The following is a 21,707-nucleotide window of genomic DNA, read 5'->3' as shown; positions in this document are numbered from 1 at the left end:
TATATAATACTAAAAAAAAAAAAGAAAACAAAGAAAAAAAAATACTAAAGAAGTAAAAAGAATTGATCAACTCCACATACACCAAATCCAATATTTCTATTCTAAAATCTTCCCCCCTCTCTCTCTCTTATTTTTGTTTTTTTCAAATTTCATGCATTGTTCTTGACCATCATATCCTTTTCAGTCAACAAGTTACGTAACCACTTGACTTCCAATTCCAATTCATTGACACGATCTTGCAAAAGTTCCGATTTCTTGGTCATATCATGTACCGTTTGTTCCATGGCTTGTTCACGTAATTTCTTCTTGATACGGAATCTTGCACTAGCAGCAGTATTGCGTCGTCGTTTGTCTTCTTCAGCCAGAATCGCTTCTTCACTGAGTTCTTCATTTTCCCGTTCACGTTTCACACCAGCAGTAGTGGATGCCGATTTCTTGCGTGCTTTCTTGGGGGCATTCGCTGTTGTTGTTGTTGTTGGATAAGGAGGAAGACTCAAGGGCAAAAGAGGTGAAGTTAACAATGAAGCCAAAGGTACAGACATGGTAGGTTTAGGAAGAAGTTGACGACCACCACGAGGCAAAGAAGTGGATTGAACAGGTGGCGAAGTAATAGTCAAAGGTTGAGGTGACAAAACAGGTGGATGATTCAATACCAATTGTTCAGGCTTCACTTGTTGTTGCTGCTGTTGTTGTTGTTGTTGTTGTTGTTGTTGAGGGAGTTCATAATCCAAATAATTCACCAATTTTTCATAAGTGATAGGATCATTATCCTGTTTAACATTGTTGGTCTTTTCATCGTCATAAATACCTTCACCAGGTTTCACGTCAAAGGTAAATTGAGCATTACTCTATAAAATATTTCAAGATAAGTATACAATAAAAGTAAATGATAGAATATAATCCTTACCCAGAGAGCAAGTTCAGCAGCAGCAGCTTCTTGATCCAATTTGGAAGGACTTGCAGCAATATCAAAAGCCAAAGCATCCAAAGGAGAAACAAACGATTCATAGGAATAATCAGTCATGTCGTTGTTAATTATTGTTGTTGTTGTTCAATTAAAAAGTGAAAATTGAAAAAGATTGTCAAAGAGAGGAGGGGGAAGATAATATAGAAAGAGGTTGATGGAGCAAGTGATCCAATAAAAAAAAAGCGCTTCGTAATATGTTTAATGGTGGCCAGTGACCCGGATGGTACAGTAATATCTTTTTTTGGGGAGAAAAAAAAAGTTATAAAGAAGAAAAGAAAAAAATACAAAAAATAAAAAAAAAAAAAAAGGATTATAAATGATATTTGAATATCCGTCTCATCCTTTGGCCTATAGAAAGCAATAACAGTAGACAATAACGCTATACAAATTATCTCCGTCCTAGACTCTAATCGAATCAAATGAATGAATGAAACAGTGACTAACATGTACATAAAAGGCAAGACTTGACTGCAAGAGATGATGATTTTATTCACAAAAAAAAAAAATAAGAAGAATATAAACAAGTTTGAATGATTAATTCAACTATCTACATAGACTAAATTGGATGGACAAATATGTAATCAAAGAAAAGGAAACGTACTATCAGATACTAATACTAAGGCTGACTTGATCAGGAAGGAGAGGGGGGGAAAAAAGGACTTGCGGCAAGATATTATTAATCTTGTCTATATGTCAATAAAAAAAAAAAAAAAAAAAAGGGTCAAGTAAAATCAAAAATTGTTCATCATCGTTTGTGACTTACATTGTCCATGAATAGATAACATGACAAGGCCGGTGTAATATATCAAAATAACAAAAAAAGAGACAAGTGATAATCTATCTAGTATTATATAACATCTAAATGTTGTTGTTGTTTCCTTTTATATATATTAAAAACTCTATATTTTATTGATTGATTTCTTACCATTGTTCTTTCTTCTTCTTCTTTTGCTTCTTCCAGTTATTAAATCGAATCATCGTCGTTTCCAATGCATCCAGTAAAGTCCAATAATTGTACCAGTGATCCATAAAGTAACACTAGGGTATCTTCCCATCCAAGTATGTCTCCAACAAGTCCATTGAAATACCTATTAATTAACAAAAAAAAAAAAAAGATCATTTATTTTTAATGATAAATTGATCTATTTATGGTATATTTACTTACTGGTATCCAAACATGAGTTGGAGCTCCAGGATCAACAGCATAAAGTCGTTCGGTTGGCATTGGCTGTAATTCTGTACAAGCAAAGATTTGATATCCCAAATAAATCATCATCATCAATAGTATGGTCCTTAAGATAGATCGAATGTATTCTATAATAAAATAAAGTATTACCATTTTATATAATTTTATAATATCAACTATACCTAACCAAGATTGTAAAGAAAATGATCTAGATGATAATCTTGCAGGAAGAAAAGGTTCGTCATAATCACCAGTATTCTGTGGTATAGGTGATCTATTACTTGGTCGTCGTTTCTGGACTATTTTGAAACTATGCTTTTGTTGTTGTTGTTGATATTCTTCTTGTTCTTCTTCGGAAACAGCACTTGATAAGGTAGAAGCAAAAGATGAGAGTGACGAAATAGAGGATTGTTCGGATGTAGGAGGTAAGGAATCAAATGTATATGGTTCGGTAGGATCCAATATAAAAGCATTTTGTCGTACTAGTCGAGGTCCTTCAGACCACGTTGTTCTTGTAGTTGTTGTTCTTGTTGTTGCAGCTGCAGTCGATCGACGATTAACGTCATGTGAAGAAGGAAAGTAATGGGTTGCCCAAGAAGTCATGTGTGAATATGATATGATAAAAAAAAAAAAGAAAAAAAAAGTGGGGTATACAAGAAGAAGAATGTTATAAAAAAAAAAAGAAAAGATGAAGAACTATTGATATATGTACAGAGAAGAAAAAGGGAAAGAGTGGGAAGTAACTAAAGTTTTGATATAAACAGAAGAAAGAAAGAAAGAAAAAAAAAAAAAAAAAAGAGTGAGAAGAAAAAAAAAAGGGGGGCAGTCCAAGATTAAAAAAAAAATCACAAACGCTGGCCAATGAATGACGTTTCCCTATCATGAAAAATCATGCGAACAGAAGACGAAACAAACAAATAATTCTTAAAGATTTTATTATTATTATTATTATTGATGATGATAAATATACAAATGAATTTTTTTTTACTATTCTATACTATGCTAAAAGAGGTTGACATTCATCTTCCTTACTAGATGATTGCCATTTTGATTTCTTGGAATAAATGAGATTCTTGCTAAAATGGATTATTGAATCTTTTACATTTTGTATCACATTCCTTGTACCTTTTTGTATTCTTTCTTGACGTATCCTATGTTCACTATCTACAATCGTATGTAAACAAAACTATTTATTCAATGTTAGTCAGTGTATCGTTTATTTTATTTATTATTTTTTTTTTTTTTTACCATAACCACCACGACAACTCCAATACAAGTAGCACTTGAAATCAAAAATGTAATAATTTGTTGATACATAACCGCATGTTGAATAGAAACACCTAATATCACTTGACCAGCCATAGCACCAGGAATCACAATAGAACCAGTTATTGACATTTGATTGATAGTAGGTAACATTGCCAAACGAATGGAATCTTTAGCAATACGTTGTACAGCTTCCCATCGAGTTCCTCCAAAAGCCAAGTATGTTTCAATTTGTCCCATATTAACCCGTATATGATGAAGACAGGAATGTAAAGCCACCGCCATAGCACCAGATGTAAATCCTAATAATAATCCAATCGTTGGTATAAAGTATTCTGGAGCCCAAAATGGTTGTTGTTGAATAGCATAGCGACATCCAAGTATCCCTATAATCATGGTTGAAAATAAAGTGGAAAAAAATGCTGATGGAAATATGCCTTTGTACATCCATTGTGACTTATTGTAGACAGTTTCACAAGCACTAAGAAAGATCATGACAACTTGAAACAACTTGTCAGAGAAAAAAAAAAAGATAATTGTAAAATTTATATTACTTACATGTTAATAACATAACCAATACACATCGTCGTGCCTTGAATACATCTTGAAGGATCATTCCCTATTAATAAAAAAAAAAAAAAGTTAATGTTTCAAAGTTAGAATAAAAAAAAAAATGTTTAATTTACCATGATAGTAAGTTGTACAATACATCGTATAGCTGCAATGATTAAAGGTTTCCCTAACTTGAGTCCTAATCTATAAGATATACATACTTCAGGAACAAGTTAGTCATAAGTATATTATTAAAGAAAACAAGTCATACCATTAACAAGTAAAAAGCAGGAAGCAATTATAACATTATACCATGATAATGTTGGATATAGATCGCCCATACTATTTTTTTCTGTATCTCTATTTAAAGAAAAAAAGAAAACAGAAAAAGAAAAAAGAAAAAAAAAAAGAAAAATAGGAAAGGAAAAACAAAAAAAAAGAAGGGTCAAAATTATACCCCGTTGATGATTGAGCGTCAGCAAATCAAAAAAGGCAATTCTATCATTTTTTTTTTTTTTCTTCTCTCTTGATGTCTCAAGTACAACTAAGCAAACAGATATAAAAAACATGTGACATACCTCTAATAAGGTTGTTTCAGACTTTATGGCATTTGATATATATATTAGGATTTTATTTGATACAACAGAGATATAAAAATGATTGAGATAAATACAAGATGAATGATTGAAGGATAAAGGATGATGGATGATAAACGATAGATCATTGATGGGTAGCTACAGAAAAAAAAAAAAAGAAGGAAAAGAAATATGAGTTAGATCAAATTAACTGTCGATATACTGTATATTACTACAACCATTTTTTTTTTTATTTTTCTTTACACCCTCTTTTTTTTTTTTTTTTTTTTTTTTTTTTTTTTTTTTTTTTTTTACTAGAGGATACTGCGACGATACTGTCACATTTTAATACTGTATAAATAGTAGACATTTACCGTATATACTTTCCCTTTAGTTAGGTTTTTATATATATATTTTCTTCTCATCAATAAAAAAAGAAATATCGAACAAGATCTTTATTTTTATTATACAAATCTATCATCATCTGAAAAGTACTCAAATTTTATTGGCTGGCAAGAGATCACATCGTTTATCTTATTCTATTTTCAACATTTTTTTCTTTGATTTATAAAAATAAAGCCAGTATTCATTACAAAATATCATCATCATTCATCTAAATACAATTAGATTGAATCTATCTATTTACAAAAATATATAACATTGCAATGATATAAAACAATGGCCTGTGATTCGTCCAGTTTCACCTTCCGATCGAGCCAATAAAAATCCAAAAAGGTCGCACCGAGAATCGAACTCGGGCTGCCAGATTCAAAGTCTGGAGTCATAACCATTAGACCATGCAACCAAGCGTTGAAAATTTTTTTGATTTTAACTATATATAGCTAATCGTCGGAGATCGAATACGGTTTGTTCAATTATTATTCATTCCAGGGCTTAAATAAGGTTGATCAGTATTCAAGTTTGTTCTTTTTTTTTTTTTTTCCTTTTTTTTTTTTTTTTTTTTTTTTTTTTTTTTTAAAATGAATTAGATTTGAAGAAACCTATGAGCAATGTGATGGGATGATTAAGAGTAATGTTTACCTTTGATGTAGACATACTGTATACTATATAACTATGTTTTATCTCTTTTCATTGGGTCATATTTCTTATGTATCAACAGTGTCGAAGTTATTTATTAAAAAAAAAAAAAGGTACTTGATTAACTATACTACATTGACTATACTACTACATTCTACATTTTTTTTTCTTTCTTTTTTTTTTTTTTTTCCTTCTTTTTTCTTTTTTTTTTTTAAACTTTATATTACATTGAGCATTGAAAAGAAAAAAAAGAAAAGAAAGGAAAAAGATGATGCGGAGTTAACAGTGTTGGTGATAACAGTTTGTACAAAAGGAAAAAAAAAAAAGATTTTTTTTTTTCTTCTTCCGTCCCTTTTTTTTTTTTTTTTTTTTTTTTTTTTTTTTTAATTTGGTTATTGATATGTCACCTTCCACATTACAAGCTATTGTACATATTGATGAACCTTATACTCAACAATGTGTTGTTAGATCATTGGAATCAAGTCCATTAGATTTCAAAGTATCAACAGATATTAGCCAAAATGAATGTGAAAAAGATTATACAACGCCTTTTATCCATTTACAATGGTTGGAATATGAGCTTATTGATTGGGATCATATACATCGACCAAGTACTAGTATCAACAGTATGTGTAATGCCTATTGTATTCGAAAAGGATTGATTCGTAAGTCTCAGTTTGCCTACAATGTGACAAAGTACCTGTCCAAGTATCCTGAAAGTATCTTGTCTCAAGCTATTCCTGAAACCTGGCAATTTGAATTGGATCATGTCGACTATTTTGAAGAAGCCATGAATGAAGTATTTGAAGTGGAACGGGATCTATTAGCCAACGAAGAAGAAGAAGGTGAATTAAAACATCGATTCATTATTAAACCAAGTCTAGCAAATAAAGCAGCAGGCATTCAAGTGTTTGATTCTTTGGAACAATTACGAAATATTTTTGTGATGGAAGATTCTGATTCAGAAGAAGACGACAATGAAGAAGATATATCTCAAGTGCGTGAATGGGTTATTCAACGTTATATTGACCATCCACTTCTTGTACATCAACGCAAATTCCATGTACGAGCATACGTTTTGGCAGTGGGTAATATTCAAGTTTATCTTTATCGTGACATGCTTGCTTTATTTGCTATGAAGGATTATACCCTGGAGAACCTCTCTGATACTCTGATCCATTTGACTAATACTTGTATACAAACCGATCAAGCTGATTTTGATGAACAAGCATCAGTAAAGTTATTCTGGGAATTGGAACAATGTGGTATAGCGAAAAAGGATTTGGATTCTATCTTTACCAAGATGCAACTTATTTTGAAGGATGTCTTTGATGCCTGCTCAAGTGAAATGACGACTTTTCAAGCCCTACCTAATGTATTTGAATTATTTGGTGTTGATTTTATGATTGATCAAGATATGAATGTCTATTTCTTGGAAACAAATGCCGTAAGTAAAAAAAAAAAAAAAAAAAAAAAAAAAAAAAGGATAGATCAATAATAAAAAAAAAAGGATAGATCAATTAAAAAAAAAAAGGATAGATCAATTAAAAAAAAAAAAAGATGAACATGATGATAATCTCCTTTTCTTTTCTTTCTTTTTTTTTTTTTTAAAGTTTCCCGATTTCAAACAAACAGGTACCAGACTACAAAACGTGATTCAAGAACTTTTTGATGCTACAACAAAAACGGCCGTTGAACCATTTTTTGGAATGATTGGGGAATCGGATGAACGTATGATCAAGGTATTCGATCGTCAATTACTGTCCTTGTAAATAGTTAGATATTATTAGAATATTTGATAGATATTAGAATAGAGAACATATAGATAAAAAAAAATTAGAACTTTTTTTTTTTTTTTTTTATGATTATCCATTTATTATCTTTGATGGTTTTCAACTACACGGACGAGTGGATGATGTGAATGGGATGATATTGGGTTGAATGATGAAATATATTTTCTAATGATTTTTTCATTTCTCCATACTACTGTTTTGGCAAGATTTTTCAACCTTATTGAATATAGAACATAAAGGGATACTATTATGTAACATGATTTTATTAAAAATGGTATTGATTGATCTACAAACTAAATAATCTACAGCTAATCTACAAATTCCCATCAGCATACACCTTGGTTAGATCTTCCACACCACGATCAATCTTGATCCAAGATACGGGGCACCTATTATGATCTTCCACATAACGATAAGCGCAAGTATAACAAAAAACATAACCAGAAGGTAGAGCAGTTGGATTGTTGATAGGATTGCTTGAACAAAGTGGACAAGTATTAGGTGTAGAAGGTAATTTGATTCCTCTAGGATCAGGCTATAAAAACGTGATTAATCTTTTTTTTTTTTTTTTTTTTTTTTTTTTTTTATTTTCTTTACCTTGGTTTTTTCTGGTGGAGTAATATTGTTTTCAGTATCTTCTTCACCATATTTTCCAGTACCACGTGCAAATTCTGAAGAATACCACCATTCCAAAAACTTGAAGAAGAAAATAGACATAGGTAGGAGTACTTTGAGGAATTCAATAAATTTACTAAAGATACCAGAGAAGAGTCGTAATGGATTCTTTAATAAAGAGCTTGTCGATGAATTTAATTGAGATGCATCCACTTTGTCATAATAAGCGCGCTATAATCACCCAAAAATAAAATAAAATCAATATATATAGATATCGATGATCATTTTATACTTACATAATCCGCCATACTCATTCGTTTGATTTGAAGACCAATTAAATGTAACCAGGGAGAATGATAGTTTGTCTTGTTGAACATGTATAGAATATTGTAGATCAAACCAGAGCCATAGTAAATAGCATTGATGTAGGGATATATTGTTCGAAATAGTTTGATCAGACGAATCTTGAATTTGCGTCGAGTAGGAGTAGTTGGATCAGCCAGTTCATCATTTTCTTTTTCTTCTTGTTCATTGATACCCAAAACATCACCAGAAATTTGTTGATAGAATAAATCCATTCGACATTTGATATAAGGTAATCCAACAAGAACAAGTAAAGATTTGTTGATTTCCTTTCTCGTTAGAGCTGGTGATTGGCCATTGTTCACTGGTAAGGTAAGTTGTGATCGTTTACTTTCCAGGTAACCAGTTGACAGTCTTTTCAATCCATAAAAGTTTTCAGCAAACGAAGCACCTATATATGTATATTTTTTAAAAAAAAAAGATCAATATTTTTCTATAAAATAACTTTGTTATATATTTACCCCATTCCTTCAAATAATGTCGTTCAATCAAAAACATTAAAATGGCATAAAATTCTTCATGATTATTGACAAGTCGAATCAATAAACGTGGATACCTTTGAGCATATACCTAAATCAATATAAAATATGGATTAGTTTTGAATATATATATATATTTTTTATGGAGAAGGTATAGACTTACAGCAGTGACATACTGAACAGCTGGTTGTAAGAGATCTCTAAGTTTTTCTTGAGCGACAAGTTCAAACAAGGAAGGACGATAAGCATCCTCTTGTGAACCAAGAGCACTCATAAATTCCATGGTTCAATGTAATTACTTTATTTGTGGGGTAAAAGAAAAATAAAAAAAAAAAAAGAAAAGTGAAGGAAAAGGAATTTGTCATTCTCTTTTTCCATTAAAAAAATTGAAGACGGGATTTCAAAACTACAGTTTATTCACTTTAAATTGAGACAAAAAAAAAAAAGGTAGAAGATATAGATGAAGAAAAAAATAAATTACTAATGACATTTTGCATTTAGCTTAGGTCCAACACACATTAACACGAACTATAGTGACACTCAGAAGAAGCAGACAGAGAGACATGATCGATAAAAAAAACCACTTGCCCTGAATAAAAAAGTAAAGAGATACCACACATAGATTGGCCCAAGAGGACATTTGGATTAAATGATGATGTGATGATTTTATATTAGATGATGAAACTAGTCTTCTTATAATATTCTTTACTTACTTGTTCTTTTGTTTCCACTTTGAAGTATTGATAAAAAAAAATATAAAGTAAAAAGAAAGAGGGAGGAAAATTCGCTTGGGAGCTTAGAAAAAAAAAAGATTGAGATATACTTGAAAGTGAAAAAGGATAAATGAGGATCATCCCTCTTTTATACTAAATCAAATGAAATGAACAATATTTTCTTTGTTTTCCTTCACTCTTTTTTTTTTTTTTTTTAATTCCCTCTTTTTTTTGAAGGCAGTAGTAATAAATCAATGAATAGATGAATCAATGCAAAAAGGATAACATGTGATGCTATTGGTGGAGTAAATAAGGGAGCAATCCAAGTGAATCCATGGATTGAAGCAAACGGATTCTTTTTTTTTTTTTTTTTTTTTTTTTTTTTTTTGGAAAGGTGTACACTGTAACTTTCTCTTTTTGGAGATGGTAAATCATCCATTTCTGCAACCCAAAGAAAAAGATCATGCATCTAATCACAACGCAATTCACAAAAAAAAAAAAATCCAATAGTATAATCATTTGATTGGATTAGAAAAAAAAATCGTTTTTTATTAAGGCATATAAATAAATAAATAAAAAAAAAAATAAAGGAGATAGATTTTTCGTAGTGTGAGTGCATAAAAAAGGAATACAATAGAGACATATTTAATAAAACAAGGGAATCATATTAAAAACAAATCACTCTAGCGGGTAAAAGAGGGGTTGGGATTCCATTTTCATCGCCAGCGTAGACCACAGGAGAAACAACCACACGTAAAACCAAGGAAGGTGTAGGTAATGGGGATAAAGGAGCATCAACAGTCATATCTTCTTCATCGTCATCATCATCATCATCATCGTCATCATCATCATCATCATCATTATGATTCACATCATCATCTGTTTTTCCATCTTGTTTATTTGTTTTTGTTGCTAAAGGCGTAATCACAGTCGAGCCAAATTGTAGATTCATGAATCGAGGATCATACATCGTTTGACCTTCTACCAAGTCTGTTCCAAATAATACGGGATCATCTTGTCCATGCATAGCAAGACTTGTTTCAGCTGCAAGATCCACTAATTTTTCCAGTTTAGGCAAGAGTTTTTCAGGAGCAATGTTGTAGATGATATCAAGTTCGGATTTTAGGCATTGAACCACATGAGCTTTGGCGTTGGTAATCCCGACTTGTTCTTGATTTGCATTGACGGCAAGCTTGCATAGTTGTTGTCGTAGTTTATTGGACCAGTCTGTCGCTTTATGTTGTTCCATAAAATCAGAAAGGGCTTCGTAATGATGGTTGATAGAAAGACCAAGATGAACCGGCGCATTGAAGACATGTTCCACCAATACTTCCATCACCATTTTTTCCACCAAAAGACAGGCCAAAGGATAATCCAATTTTATTTCGTATTTCATGTCGCTATTGGTTTTCGTTTTGTCTGATCCATCATTCACCGTGGTTGCCAAGACTCCAGTAGTAACATCATGCTTCAATAGTTGATCCAATGTAGGTTTGAGTTGTGGCCAACGCTTTTCAAAATAAGCAATAATATCCGTTGTCTTGGTTTCTTGATAGGATGCACGAAGAGCCATAGGGAGTTGACTGGCTTTAGCTTGTAGCATGGTAAGTTTTGAATGAATAGTAGAAAGATCATCATCAGTAGCACGAATAGCACGTACATGCTTATGGAAATTGTTTTGCATCTTGGTATATTCATCTTCCTTGAAGCGTAACATCCTTTGAAGTTCATCGCATTGTCGTTGTAGGTCCATACATTGTTGATCCTTTTCATTTCGCAAAGACTTGAGCTGTTGTTCCAGTTTGGTTTTCGATTCATTCAACGTATTCACTTGACTAGCTAACACTTCCCATTTCTTTCCAGCCTTGTCCTTGTTTTTGTTACCCCCAGAAATACTATCACCACCATTGCTATTTGTACTTGCATTGGTTAGACTTGTTTGAGAGATATTGGTATGATGTTTAGGCACAGGAGGTCGTGGTTGTTGCTGTTTATCTTCGAAGGAAATATCGGACGAGCATAAGGAATTGCGATTGCTTTCTAAAGGAGAATTACTGTGTTCAGTTGGCCGTTGTGGAGATGATTGTTGCTGTTGTTGTTGCTGTTGTTGTTGTTGTTGCTGTTGTTGTTGCTGAGGTTGTTGTTGTTGTTGTTGTTGTTGCTGAGGTTGTTGTTGTTGTTGTTGTTGCTGAGGTTGTTGCTGTTGATGCTGAGGTTGTTGTTGCTGTTGCTGTTGCTGTTGCTGTTGCTGTTGTTGTTGTTGTTGTTGTTGTTGTTGTTGCTGTTGCTGTTGTTGTTGTTGTTGTTGCTGTTGCTGTTGCTGCTGAGGTTGGTCTTGCTGTCGCTGTTGCTGAGGAGGAAGTTGTTGTTGACCATGGGGAAGAGCAGGAGTTGCTTTATGAGCAGGAGAAGAAGTTCTTTGTTTGGTTTGAGGTGAATAATCGTCAGCAAGAGGGTAGGTATTTCTAGATTGGTGTTTGGTATTTCGCATGTTATTCTTTGGTTGTGTACGAGGATCAGTAGGAGGATGAGTAGACTTGTCTTGTTTGTCTGATCGACGGGACGAATCGTTGAAAAAGCTTTTTTTGAATAACTTATCCATGATAAACTTTCTTCACCCCCTTTTTGTATAATGATGTAAAAATAAAGGAAAGTAGATTGCTGATAAAAAAAAAAAAAAAAAAAAAGAGAGGGAAAAAAATAATCAGATAGAAAGGGATCAGGCTTAGATAAAGTTATACAAAAAAAGAAAAAAAAAAGTAAAATAATAAGAAAAACGAGGCTGTGAAAAGAAAAGAGGGGCAAAGGAACGAATGATCCACTACCTCATTTAGAATTTATATTTTAATGTACGACGCCTAAGTAAGTAACTTTATTGATCATAAGCTAATGCTACTATTCTATATTCTATTTCTTTTCTACACGCGTTCTAAGATGACAGCAACACCCTAAATAAAAAAAATAAATCAATAAATCATATATTTTTTTTTTTTTTTTTTTTTTTTTTTTAAATACCTGTCCACCGCCAATACAAGCTGAGCCAACGGCATATTTATTCTTTGTACGTTGAAGAGCATGACTCAAATGAGTCAAAATACGAGCACCAGAAGCACCAAGAGGATGACCTAAAGCAATAGCACCACCATTCACATTTGTCTTTTCACGATCAAGGCCTAATTCCTTTTCCACAGCAATGTATTGAGCAGCAAAAGCTTCATTGACTTCCACCAAATCCATTTGATCCAAGTCAAGTTTAGCACGACGAAGAGCTCCTTGAATAGCAGGTACAGGACCAAGACCCATCAAAGTAGGTTCCACAGCAGATGCTTGCCAACTAACCACACGAGCCAAAGGAGATAGACCATATTTATTCACAGCATCTTCTGAAGCCAATACCAAAGCAGCCGCACCATCATTAATGCCAGACGCATTGGCAGCAGATGTCACACCATCCTTCTTGAATACAGCCTTCATCTTGGTCACTTGCTCCAAAGTCAATCCAAGTCGAGGATGTTCATCCTTAGTCACATGTTCCACCCCTTTGCGTGCCTTGACATCGACACCTACAATTTCATCATCAAAGATACCAGCTTGGACAGCTTGTTCGTAACGGTTCTGACTGGTCAATGCAAACACATCACATTCTTCTTTGGTCAATTGATACTTTTCCGCCAGATTTTCTGCCGTGATGCCCATAGGTGTAGGATGAGGGTATTGATCCGTCAATGTAGCCCACAACGAGTCTTGTAATTGAAGATCCACACCAAGTTTATTACCCCATCTTGATTTGCCAGACAATACATAAGGTGATAACGACATGTTTTCAGCACCACCTGCCAATACCACTTCACTATCACCACAGATGATTTCATGAGCTCCATTGACGACACTTTGAAGACCCGAACCACATAAACGATTCACTGTAAGCGCTGGTACATGGACGGGAAGACCAGCACGATGTCCAATATGACGAGCAAGATAAGGTCCAGCAATATCAGTATGTGTCACATTTCCCATAATCACTGAATCCACTTGTACTTCTTTAGGGAGTTGAGCCAAAGCTGCTTTGGAAGCAAGTCCACCTAATTCAGATGCTATGAGCAAAAAAAAAAAAAAAAAAAAAAGGATGAATGTTTAACTAATGATAATATTCATAGTCTTTTTTTTTCCTTTTCTTTTGTATTTACCAGAAATATCTTTGAACTTGCCACCAAACGTACCAAAGGGTGTTCTAAAGAATAATAATAATAAAAAAGGGGAGTGAGTTTTTTCAGGAACGTTGTTTTTCAAAAATATATAAAGTAGACAGATAACAAACCTTTTAGCAGCAACGATAAAAACTTGTTTAAAAGACATGATAATGAATTAGTTGAATAAGCAGAGAATGATGGTGAGAAAAAAAAAGAAAAAGAAAAAGAAAAGAAAAAAAAGAATGTTGCGGGGTACGACTTTTCATATGATAATTTTGAAACGACCTGTCAGCAATATCTACTTTTTCACACCATGCCAATTCCGATTCCGACATGATCATCACATTGATCATATATATATATTTAAAACAAAAAACAAAATGTAAACTAAATGAGACAGTAATAATAATAATATAAAAAAAAAGTATTTATTGACAAAATAAATCTATCTTAACTAAATCTATAATTTAATGATCACCCTTTCTTCTATTCTTGCGTCGGGTATTTGATTGCATCCATGCATAAGCATCATAGGCTTGCTGATCTGGTTCCAAACTTGGGAATTGTTGAAGTGCGAGATCAAAATAAGCTTCTCCCAATTCAAATTCTCGTATAGCACCACAATAACGTACAATTCCATCTAATACCTTGACCCCTGGTTTCAAGTTGAAGCATTCCAATTTCTTATTAGAAGTGTTGAAAGGTCGTAAGCCATACAATTGTTCCATGATATCCATCACCAAGGCCAAATGATCTTCACCATCATGATTCTTCTTTTGTCTTATACTTGTTCTTCCCAAAGCTCTTAATAAAGCCACCACCAAAGCATCATCCACATCTAAAGGTTCTCGTTGTGTTCTATTTGACAAAGATTGTTCCTGTAGTGCATCTTGATCCTGTCGAAAAGTCGTATCTGTAGATAATAATTTATCAACCTTGGCTTGTAAAGACGAGACATATGGAGATCGATGATCCTTATTTGATAATAATAATGATGATGATGATGGTTGTTGTTGTTGTTGTTCGGTCAATCGATCCAAAATATATTGCCAAATACGTTTGATCTCCTTGTTGGGATTGTTCACCAGTACTGGGCATGTTTTCAATGCAATGGAGAGTGTCACTTTATCTGGGAATGGTAATAATCCATCATCACGCATCATTTGTCGTACCTTAGCCACCACATGATTATATTGTTGTGCATTTTCATATACTTTCAGTAACATGTTGTAATGTAAAGTTGTAGGTGTCACTTGATATTGTTCCATTCGTTGTATCCATCCTTCTGCTCTTTCTACTGATGCACGAGATGTACTATTAGCAAAAGCTGTCAATAAATGTCCAAAGGTCCAATCGCTAGGATACATTCCTCGTTTCCGCATCTACATAATTAAATCCAATCAGTTTTCAGTTTATATTTTGTCTAGATATTTTTTTTTTACCTGAGTAAACAATTTTTCAGCAAGATTTGCTCTTCCATGCTCAGCACAATAGCCAAGAAGTTGATTCCAAACCACAGTTGATTGTAGATCCAAAGGTAAATGTTGTACGAATTCAATAGCTTCATCAATGCCAGTCAATTTTAACAATTGAGCCACCCGATCAGAAGTACCATAGACATCTCTTGGTAGTGTATATAAATGACGGTTAGCACGACGTTCAGCATCTTTCAAATTGACAAAACGACGGTTTCCATATGTTTTCTTCTTTTCTGATGGACGATCATCGTTGTTCATATCCCTATTCTTGCTACGTTCGTACAGCTGAATGGCACTGTTGTTGAATAAACAATACTGTTGATAAACTATTGTTTTTATGCTTGATCTTTGGATCGAGATAGGTGTTTCATGACGAAGAGATTGAAAACATAAAAAGGATGGCTTTGGTAAATGACGACCCAAAGCTGATCGAAGCATGATTGATAAAAAAAAAAGAAAAAAAAAAAAAAGGATTCGAAAGAAAGAAGTAAAAAAAAAGAAAAAGAAAAAGAAAATAAGAGATTTTTTTTTCCTGGCTATCAAAAAAAAAAAAGCGCTAGTTTAATTCTCTTGCTATTTTAACATGCCCTATTTTTTACACAATCAACATGATTATAACCAATTGTAAGTAATAATAATAATAATAAAACATATAAATGATTGTTTATTGATAATATAAATTTTAAAAAGTAGAAACTAATATATATATATATATATAAAATCAAAGATAATAAAACATAATAAAAATGAAGATACATAAAAAAAAAAAGAATGGATTTATTGTGTCATGATTCTGATGAAGATTCTAGTGATGATGATAGTGTGTCCGATTCCCTTTGTTGATCATAATCCGTCCATTTTCCTTGTTTCAATCGTATGATTGCCTTGTTAATATTTTCAATGTGCATTTCTAAAGGTAAAGAGTCCGGAATAACAATAGGTGCCACCACTTGAGTCCGTAGTTCTTCCAAATCCATTTGCACGGCCTCCATTCTATCGAGAAGCATCATCAATCTTTCAGATGATTTACTCCGTTCCACGTCATATTTCAAGAGTAATTCCATGTTTTCTCGTACTAATGGTCGTTGTAATTCCCTTCCTCTAACCATATTCACCAGATCTACCAAGACATGTGGTCGTTCAGCACGTTGATGACTCTTTTCTTGTATCGTGATTTCTTGAATTGCATAAAGATCCGCCTCTAATACATCTAACGATCCTTGAGCCTTCTCGATAGCAAGAATCAATCGACGAGCTTCTTTTTCTAAAATATGAAGAAACAGCAAAAATATGAATACAAATCACCATGGCAATGTATATGTTTCATCCCTATTTTTTTTTTTTTTTGAATTTACCAATTAATCCCATGGATGCTTCATATATTAAACGTAATTCTTGTCTGCTTGTCTTTCCATTTTCCACATTAGATAATTTACGTAATGTCACAGTGTTGTATGTGATCAAATTATCGATAACACCTTTACCTTGTGCTTGCATACTCTATATACATAATAAAAAAAAAAGAACATTTAGATTAACCCATCTTTTTTTTTTTTTCCTTGTTAGTACCTGAATATCCCTTCCAAATGTCCTAGAGTGCATCAAATATTCCGTCATTTTTTCACCCAAAAGTTCCTTATAGGCCAAGTTAGAATGTTTGACCATCATTTGTAAATCACGGGTTGCTAATTCTACCTGTTTCAAAGCAAGTGCTGATAGAGGATGTGTCGTATCACCAAAGGAGTCGCTATTTCCTGAAAATCCAGTCCTTTTTGCTGTAGAGTCATGCGTCAATACAGTGTTGCATAGTTTTTCTTGTACTGTGACTAGTTGAGAAAAGTTGGGTACAGGATCATTCCAATGTTGACAAGCAGGAAGTAAAGGTAAAAAAGGAGTCGGAATATAAGGGCAAGTTATATCCAAGAAGTGCTTCCAACCATAAAAGATGATCATTTTGAATATATATAGAGCCACCAATATAGATAGTAAAGGTTTGATAATATAAAGTCCTTTTATCACCACGTCTATGAAATTAGGTAAATAGATAAAAAAAAAAAGTATTTCAATATGAAGAATTACAAAATGGTTGTTATTAAGATGATGCTTTTTTTTTCTTTTTCTTCTTCTTACAATACCAGTAAGGTAAACAAATATAGATATCGTCCAGTCTAATAAAACAGGAAGATCTTCGTGTTCGTGTTGTTGTTGCGTAGAATGTTGGTTCCGTTGTTCAAATATAGAAAAGAACTGAGAAAAAAAATAGTGATGTCTATCGATCTGGGTCAACTTGTCTTCAGTATCATCACTTTCGCGTTGTATTGATGAATCAGAAAGCTGACGACTGATTGGTGTTTGTTGTTGTTGTATACAATGTTGTCTTTTTTGTTTACGTGCCATGAGGATTTATATGGAGAGAGGTAAAAAAAAAAAAAAAAAAAAAAAAAAAAAAGAAAAGAAAAAAAAACTGAAGACAGGACTTCATTTTGAAATGCTTCGATTTAAACTCAGGGTTGCTTTTTATGCACTGTTTTTTGACAACAGTGATGATATGATTGATCTCTTATTAGCTTGGTGATCATCAATATTCATTATGTGTTCCTTATTTCCGTTTTATCTTTTTGAATCTTTTTTCTTTTTCATAAATGATCTAATAATAGCATATTACGGAATGAATGGATGGATGATAATAATAATAATAAATAAAAAAAAAAACTCTTTATGGACATATATATATATATTTATTTCGACAAGCGTCTGCAAAATATCAGATTGTTTTTATTTTGTACAATGATTCTTTTTTTTTTCAAACAATATTAAACTGTATATATGTATTCAAATCTAATCTATATTCAATATCTGTTCGATATTAACAAATGAAGTTGCCTTGCCAGACCAACGTCCACGAGCACCACCGCCTTTTGCACCAGAGAGAATAGACATCGCCTTGGTAGCCACCTTTTTCAAGTAAACATCATCAGTAGAAAGAATCAGCATGACACCACCTTTGGATCTCTCACCAGAAGCCAACACAATAGCCTTTTTGTTTTCATCATCATCATCATCATCTGGGAGTAGATTGGCTTCCTTGATAAGTCCAGCCAATAAGGATAAATAAGGCATCCCACCTTCACCCTCTTCATCATATACAAGTGCCACAGGAGAAGTTTTGAGTTGAACTTGAAGATCCTTGATAGCATACGTAGCCAATTGAGATTGCCATTTCTTGACGAGTTTTGTTTGTGTACGTAATTGAAGTTGTAGACGATTGATACTATCCAAATAATCCTTAGGAGGAACTGATAACAGTTTGGTCAATTGTCGACTAAGATCATAAAGTTCACCTAGGTTATCCACCACACGTTGACCAAATACAAAATACAATCGCGTATTACCACCCCTGATTGTCTCGGTATGTAAAAGTTTGAGTTGTTGTAAATGTCCCAAATCACGTAGATGTGTTCCACAACATGGATTACGATCCACACCCTCGATTTCTATTGTCCGTATCACACCTTGACTACCCACATAATCTGCTGGTAAAGAATCAGGTCGTAAACTATCATCATCATTATGGTTCATAGCTGTTGTATGACATTTGACAGGAATCGATTGTAATATCATATCATTGATTTTTTGTTCTACTTCGTCTAATTGTTCTTGTGTAGGTTGAGATCCACCAGCTGTACCCAATTCTACATAACTTGTCTTTTCTTTCATGCACCAACCCACCGTTTCTATCGAATAAGGTGGCTTTTCCAAAATCGCGCTTAAAAGATGTTGTCCAGTGTGCTGTTGTACATGATCGAAACGCCGTTCCCAATCCAGGGTAAGTTTGACTTTTGAACCGACTTGTACAGGTTCCTTGGTATAATGAATATGTTCTAATTGTTGTCGTTGTACATTATATACTCGTATATCGTTGATATAACCGGTATCATTGGGTTGACCACCACCTTCTGGAAAAAGAACTAGAAAAAAAAAAGATAAACATTTCAATTAGTATTGTTCATAAAGTATATATATTCATTTTTCTTTACTTGTATCATGAAGTTTTACTTGGTAAAAACCTTTTTTATCGGGTTTTTCAGAGCATGAGATACAATGTGTATAATATTCTTTACAGTAGGTATCATGTTGACAGTGAAGATCACCTACAGGGACTTGAGTCGTAGTAGTAGTCATGTATAATACAAAAAAAAAAAAAAAAAAAAAAAAGGGGAGAGAGGAAGAGAAGAAGAAAGTGAAAGAAAAAAAGTAAGGTTGTACCAATGACATAGTTTGATGAAATTTCGTCTTCCGCAGTAGACTTGTTCCAATGATATGATATGGAGATTCAAAAGTTGTAAGAAAGTATAGATCATCAACATCAAAAAACTATAAAAGAAAAATAAGATGCAAACTAAAGTAGTAGTTTTTTTTTTTTTAAACTTAATATAAGTAATTGTTTCAAGTAGCATAAAACTGCCACTCTTTTTTCCTTTTCCTTTTTTTTTTTTCCTTTGCTGAGGATTTTATTATAAAGTTACTTTTTTTTTGATTTCAAGACGGAGGTCAAAATAAAGTTCGTTTTTGCCGTCATTTTTAGAATAAAGTTGCAATATGCTTATAGATTCCCCTTTTTGTTCTTTTCTTTATTTTTCTTTCTTCTTCTTCTTTTTTTTTTTTTGTTACTCTTAATGAATACGACACAATATACTAGTTCATTCAAAAATTATAATAGTATATCTCGCACAGTATCATTTTCTAGTAGTTGCCATTCAACTGATCAAGATGATAATGACAATGAACAAACACCATTATTACGTTCAAGGTCAGGACATTCTAATAGCGTAACTGAGGAAACCCAGGAAGAGGATTGGAAACAAGAAAATGATTCATTGTCATCATATGGATACTTTTGGACCTACCTATTAGAACAACAATCGTTGTCTGTCTATCTAGACAACAAAGGTAGTGTGGCTCGTGATCATCTAGGTAAGGTTTATTCAATCAAAGTTTTTTTTTTTTTTTTTTTTGACAAAACAAAAAACCATGATCATCTGATTTTTCTTCTCTTTTTTTACTTTTTTTTTGTTTTATTTTTGGTGATTCTAGCAAATGAAAGAACTTATCTTGCATGGCTTCGTACAAGCTTATCATTGATTTCTGTTGGTGTTGGTAATATAGAAAAAAAAAAAAAAAGGAGACGAATGACAGGATCTCTTATTCATTTTATTTTATCTATCCGTATGTATTAGGACTGACACAATTATTTCGATTGGATAAAACACCATCAACGCATTATCCAAAAGACGAATTCGAAGCATTATTGAAATCTGGACGATTGGTGGGATTGATGTTTATTTTACTTGGGATCTTTTTTGTATTATTTGCCGTATCTAGATTCTTCCATTCACAACAAGCTATGATCAAAGGTTACTTTCCGGCTAGTCGAGGGATTGTCCTATTATCTTCCTGTTTGGTTGCAATAGCTGTTATTATTTTGTTTATTATTATCATTCAATAGATCATATTTTCATTCTTATTACACTTTTATATATTCCCCATCTACACTATTTTTTTTTTTTTAGTACATGATTCCTTCTTTTTTTTTTTTTTACTTTTACTTTGAACATCTCTTTCCTTACTTCATTCTAGTTGATTCTCTCTCTCTCTCAAATCATTCGACATATTTATATCTCTTCATATTATATTAATAAAACATATACTGAATAAAGAATCTTTTTTTTTTTTTTTTTTTTGTGTTTATCATAAGGGATCATGCGGATATTCAATTACCAAACAAACAATTTCTATTACATAAAATCCGGAAACGGGACACAATCCGATATTCTTCATCTATTCCTCAGGGCAAATATATGAAATTGATGGAGAGTCAAAATTCATAAAATCAGAGGATATCCCATAGACAATATGGATGTGGTGGAAATACGCAACAAGGTGATACTTCAGAATGAGATACCGTGACAGCGTTTTTTTTCTTTTATCACGACTAAGCAAGGGTCATCATGCAGCAAAAAAAAAAAAAAAAAAAAAAAAGAGTATAAAGAGGATATATCAAGATGCAATTGATTGGATGATTTGTCCTAGAATCAGCTAACATACAGTGGATTAATTGATGATGGATGATGGATAAGATAGTTCGTTGTTGTATGATGAATGAGAACAATGTTACTGGTAGGAAAAAAAAAACAAAGTCTTTAATGTTAGACTCCGTGGTATCAAAATATGAACCATTCAACACATCATCATCCTCCATCAATGCATGAAAATCCTTTTCCCTGCTTTTACTGAACAGATTGAAATCGTGAGAGATGAAAAGTTTGTGTGACAAAGTCGCAGATGGATACTTTGTCATGGGGTATATTATTAATGTCCAACTCCGTTAGCAATGGAAAGTTCTTGTTATTCCCTACAATCCATCTATCAACTTTACCAACCTTTCATAGCTACCATTGCTTAAAAGAATTTGACGATTTGTCCAAATATAGA

At 32.7% G+C, this 21,707-nt stretch overlaps 11 protein-coding genes and 1 non-coding gene across 12 annotated transcripts; 2 read left to right on the top strand and 10 right to left on the bottom strand.

The window, feature by feature from the left end:
• Positions 1-2: 2 nt before the first annotated feature.
• Positions 3-1,252, bottom strand: BX664DRAFT_388258 (uncharacterized protein). Its single transcript, XM_051549460.1, has 2 exons — positions 908-1,252; positions 3-848 (listed from the first exon to the last, which is right to left on the bottom strand). The coding sequence occupies exons 1-2, from the start codon at positions 1,022-1,024 to the stop codon at positions 150-152; spliced, it is 816 nt and encodes a 271-aa protein (XP_051397820.1). The 5' UTR covers positions 1,025-1,252; the 3' UTR covers positions 3-149.
• Positions 1,253-1,941: 689 nt separating this feature from the next.
• Positions 1,942-2,756, bottom strand: BX664DRAFT_317151 (uncharacterized protein; the record flags this gene model as incomplete). Its single annotated transcript, XM_051542737.1, has 3 exons — positions 1,942-2,055; positions 2,133-2,281; positions 2,336-2,756. The coding sequence occupies 3 exons, from the start codon at positions 2,754-2,756 to the stop codon at positions 1,942-1,944; spliced, it is 684 nt and encodes a 227-aa protein (XP_051397819.1).
• Positions 2,757-3,112: 356 nt separating this feature from the next.
• BX664DRAFT_301833 (uncharacterized protein) lies at positions 3,113-4,356 on the bottom strand. Its single transcript, XM_051542405.1, has 5 exons — positions 4,243-4,356; positions 4,106-4,191; positions 3,978-4,038; positions 3,402-3,919; positions 3,113-3,339 (listed from the first exon to the last, which is right to left on the bottom strand). The coding sequence occupies exons 1-5, from the start codon at positions 4,310-4,312 to the stop codon at positions 3,151-3,153; spliced, it is 924 nt and encodes a 307-aa protein (XP_051397818.1). The 5' UTR covers positions 4,313-4,356; the 3' UTR covers positions 3,113-3,150.
• A 923-nt stretch (positions 4,357-5,279) lies between these two features.
• On the bottom strand, positions 5,280-5,351 carry BX664DRAFT_t107. Its single transcript has one exon. It is a non-coding gene; the product is annotated as a tRNA-Gln (tRNA).
• A 618-nt stretch (positions 5,352-5,969) lies between these two features.
• BX664DRAFT_388256 (tubulin-tyrosine ligase family-domain-containing protein) lies at positions 5,970-7,421 on the top strand. The gene is made up of 2 exons (XM_051549459.1): positions 5,970-7,031; positions 7,198-7,421. Exons 1-2 carry the CDS (start codon positions 5,985-5,987, stop codon positions 7,354-7,356), a joined length of 1,206 nt encoding a protein of 401 aa, XP_051397817.1. The 5' UTR covers positions 5,970-5,984; the 3' UTR covers positions 7,357-7,421.
• A 149-nt stretch (positions 7,422-7,570) lies between these two features.
• BX664DRAFT_285126 (Pex12 amino terminal region-domain-containing protein) lies at positions 7,571-9,242 on the bottom strand. Its single transcript, XM_051541662.1, has 5 exons — positions 8,998-9,242; positions 8,817-8,925; positions 8,289-8,746; positions 7,975-8,223; positions 7,571-7,912 (listed from the first exon to the last, which is right to left on the bottom strand). The coding sequence occupies exons 1-5, from the start codon at positions 9,115-9,117 to the stop codon at positions 7,691-7,693; spliced, it is 1,158 nt and encodes a 385-aa protein (XP_051397816.1). The 5' UTR covers positions 9,118-9,242; the 3' UTR covers positions 7,571-7,690.
• Positions 9,243-10,064: 822 nt separating this feature from the next.
• On the bottom strand, positions 10,065-12,224 carry BX664DRAFT_190287 (uncharacterized protein). Its single transcript, XM_051540065.1, has 2 exons — positions 11,823-12,224; positions 10,065-11,735 (listed from the first exon to the last, which is right to left on the bottom strand). The coding sequence occupies exons 1-2, from the start codon at positions 12,147-12,149 to the stop codon at positions 10,215-10,217; spliced, it is 1,848 nt and encodes a 615-aa protein (XP_051397815.1). The 5' UTR covers positions 12,150-12,224; the 3' UTR covers positions 10,065-10,214.
• A 148-nt stretch (positions 12,225-12,372) lies between these two features.
• On the bottom strand, positions 12,373-13,981 carry BX664DRAFT_301825 (Thiolase, N-terminal domain-containing protein). Its single transcript, XM_051542404.1, has 4 exons — positions 13,866-13,981; positions 13,735-13,778; positions 12,563-13,641; positions 12,373-12,495 (listed from the first exon to the last, which is right to left on the bottom strand). The coding sequence occupies exons 1-4, from the start codon at positions 13,901-13,903 to the stop codon at positions 12,466-12,468; spliced, it is 1,191 nt and encodes a 396-aa protein (XP_051397814.1). The 5' UTR covers positions 13,904-13,981; the 3' UTR covers positions 12,373-12,465.
• A 168-nt stretch (positions 13,982-14,149) lies between these two features.
• BX664DRAFT_339938 (uncharacterized protein) lies at positions 14,150-15,681 on the bottom strand. The gene is made up of 2 exons (XM_051546729.1): positions 15,180-15,681; positions 14,150-15,119 (listed from the first exon to the last, which is right to left on the bottom strand). Exons 1-2 carry the CDS (start codon positions 15,651-15,653, stop codon positions 14,205-14,207), a joined length of 1,389 nt encoding a protein of 462 aa, XP_051397813.1. The 5' UTR covers positions 15,654-15,681; the 3' UTR covers positions 14,150-14,204.
• Positions 15,682-16,544: 863 nt separating this feature from the next.
• BX664DRAFT_267856 (uncharacterized protein) lies at positions 16,545-16,880 on the bottom strand (the record flags this gene model as incomplete). Its single annotated transcript, XM_051540967.1, has 2 exons — positions 16,545-16,715; positions 16,785-16,880. 2 exons carry the CDS (start codon positions 16,878-16,880, stop codon positions 16,545-16,547), a joined length of 267 nt encoding a protein of 88 aa, XP_051397812.1.
• A 1,084-nt stretch (positions 16,881-17,964) lies between these two features.
• On the bottom strand, positions 17,965-19,406 carry BX664DRAFT_301822 (Threonyl/alanyl tRNA synthetase). The gene is made up of 2 exons (XM_051542403.1): positions 19,253-19,406; positions 17,965-19,183 (listed from the first exon to the last, which is right to left on the bottom strand). The coding sequence occupies exons 1-2, from the start codon at positions 19,395-19,397 to the stop codon at positions 18,054-18,056; spliced, it is 1,275 nt and encodes a 424-aa protein (XP_051397811.1). The 5' UTR covers positions 19,398-19,406; the 3' UTR covers positions 17,965-18,053.
• A 475-nt stretch (positions 19,407-19,881) lies between these two features.
• Positions 19,882-20,838, top strand: BX664DRAFT_285118 (uncharacterized protein). Its single transcript, XM_051541661.1, has 3 exons — positions 19,882-20,189; positions 20,310-20,372; positions 20,453-20,838. Exons 1-3 carry the CDS (start codon positions 19,892-19,894, stop codon positions 20,719-20,721), a joined length of 630 nt encoding a protein of 209 aa, XP_051397810.1. The 5' UTR covers positions 19,882-19,891; the 3' UTR covers positions 20,722-20,838.
• Positions 20,839-21,707: the final 869 nt, after the last annotated feature.

This window comes from Halteromyces radiatus (genome assembly GCF_025201355.1).
Source record: "Halteromyces radiatus strain CBS 162.75 chromosome Unknown BX664scaffold_7, whole genome shotgun sequence".
NCBI classification, from domain to species: Eukaryota; Fungi; Mucoromycota; class Mucoromycetes; order Mucorales; family Cunninghamellaceae; genus Halteromyces; species Halteromyces radiatus.
This window is presented reverse-complemented; position numbering and strand designations above follow the sequence as displayed.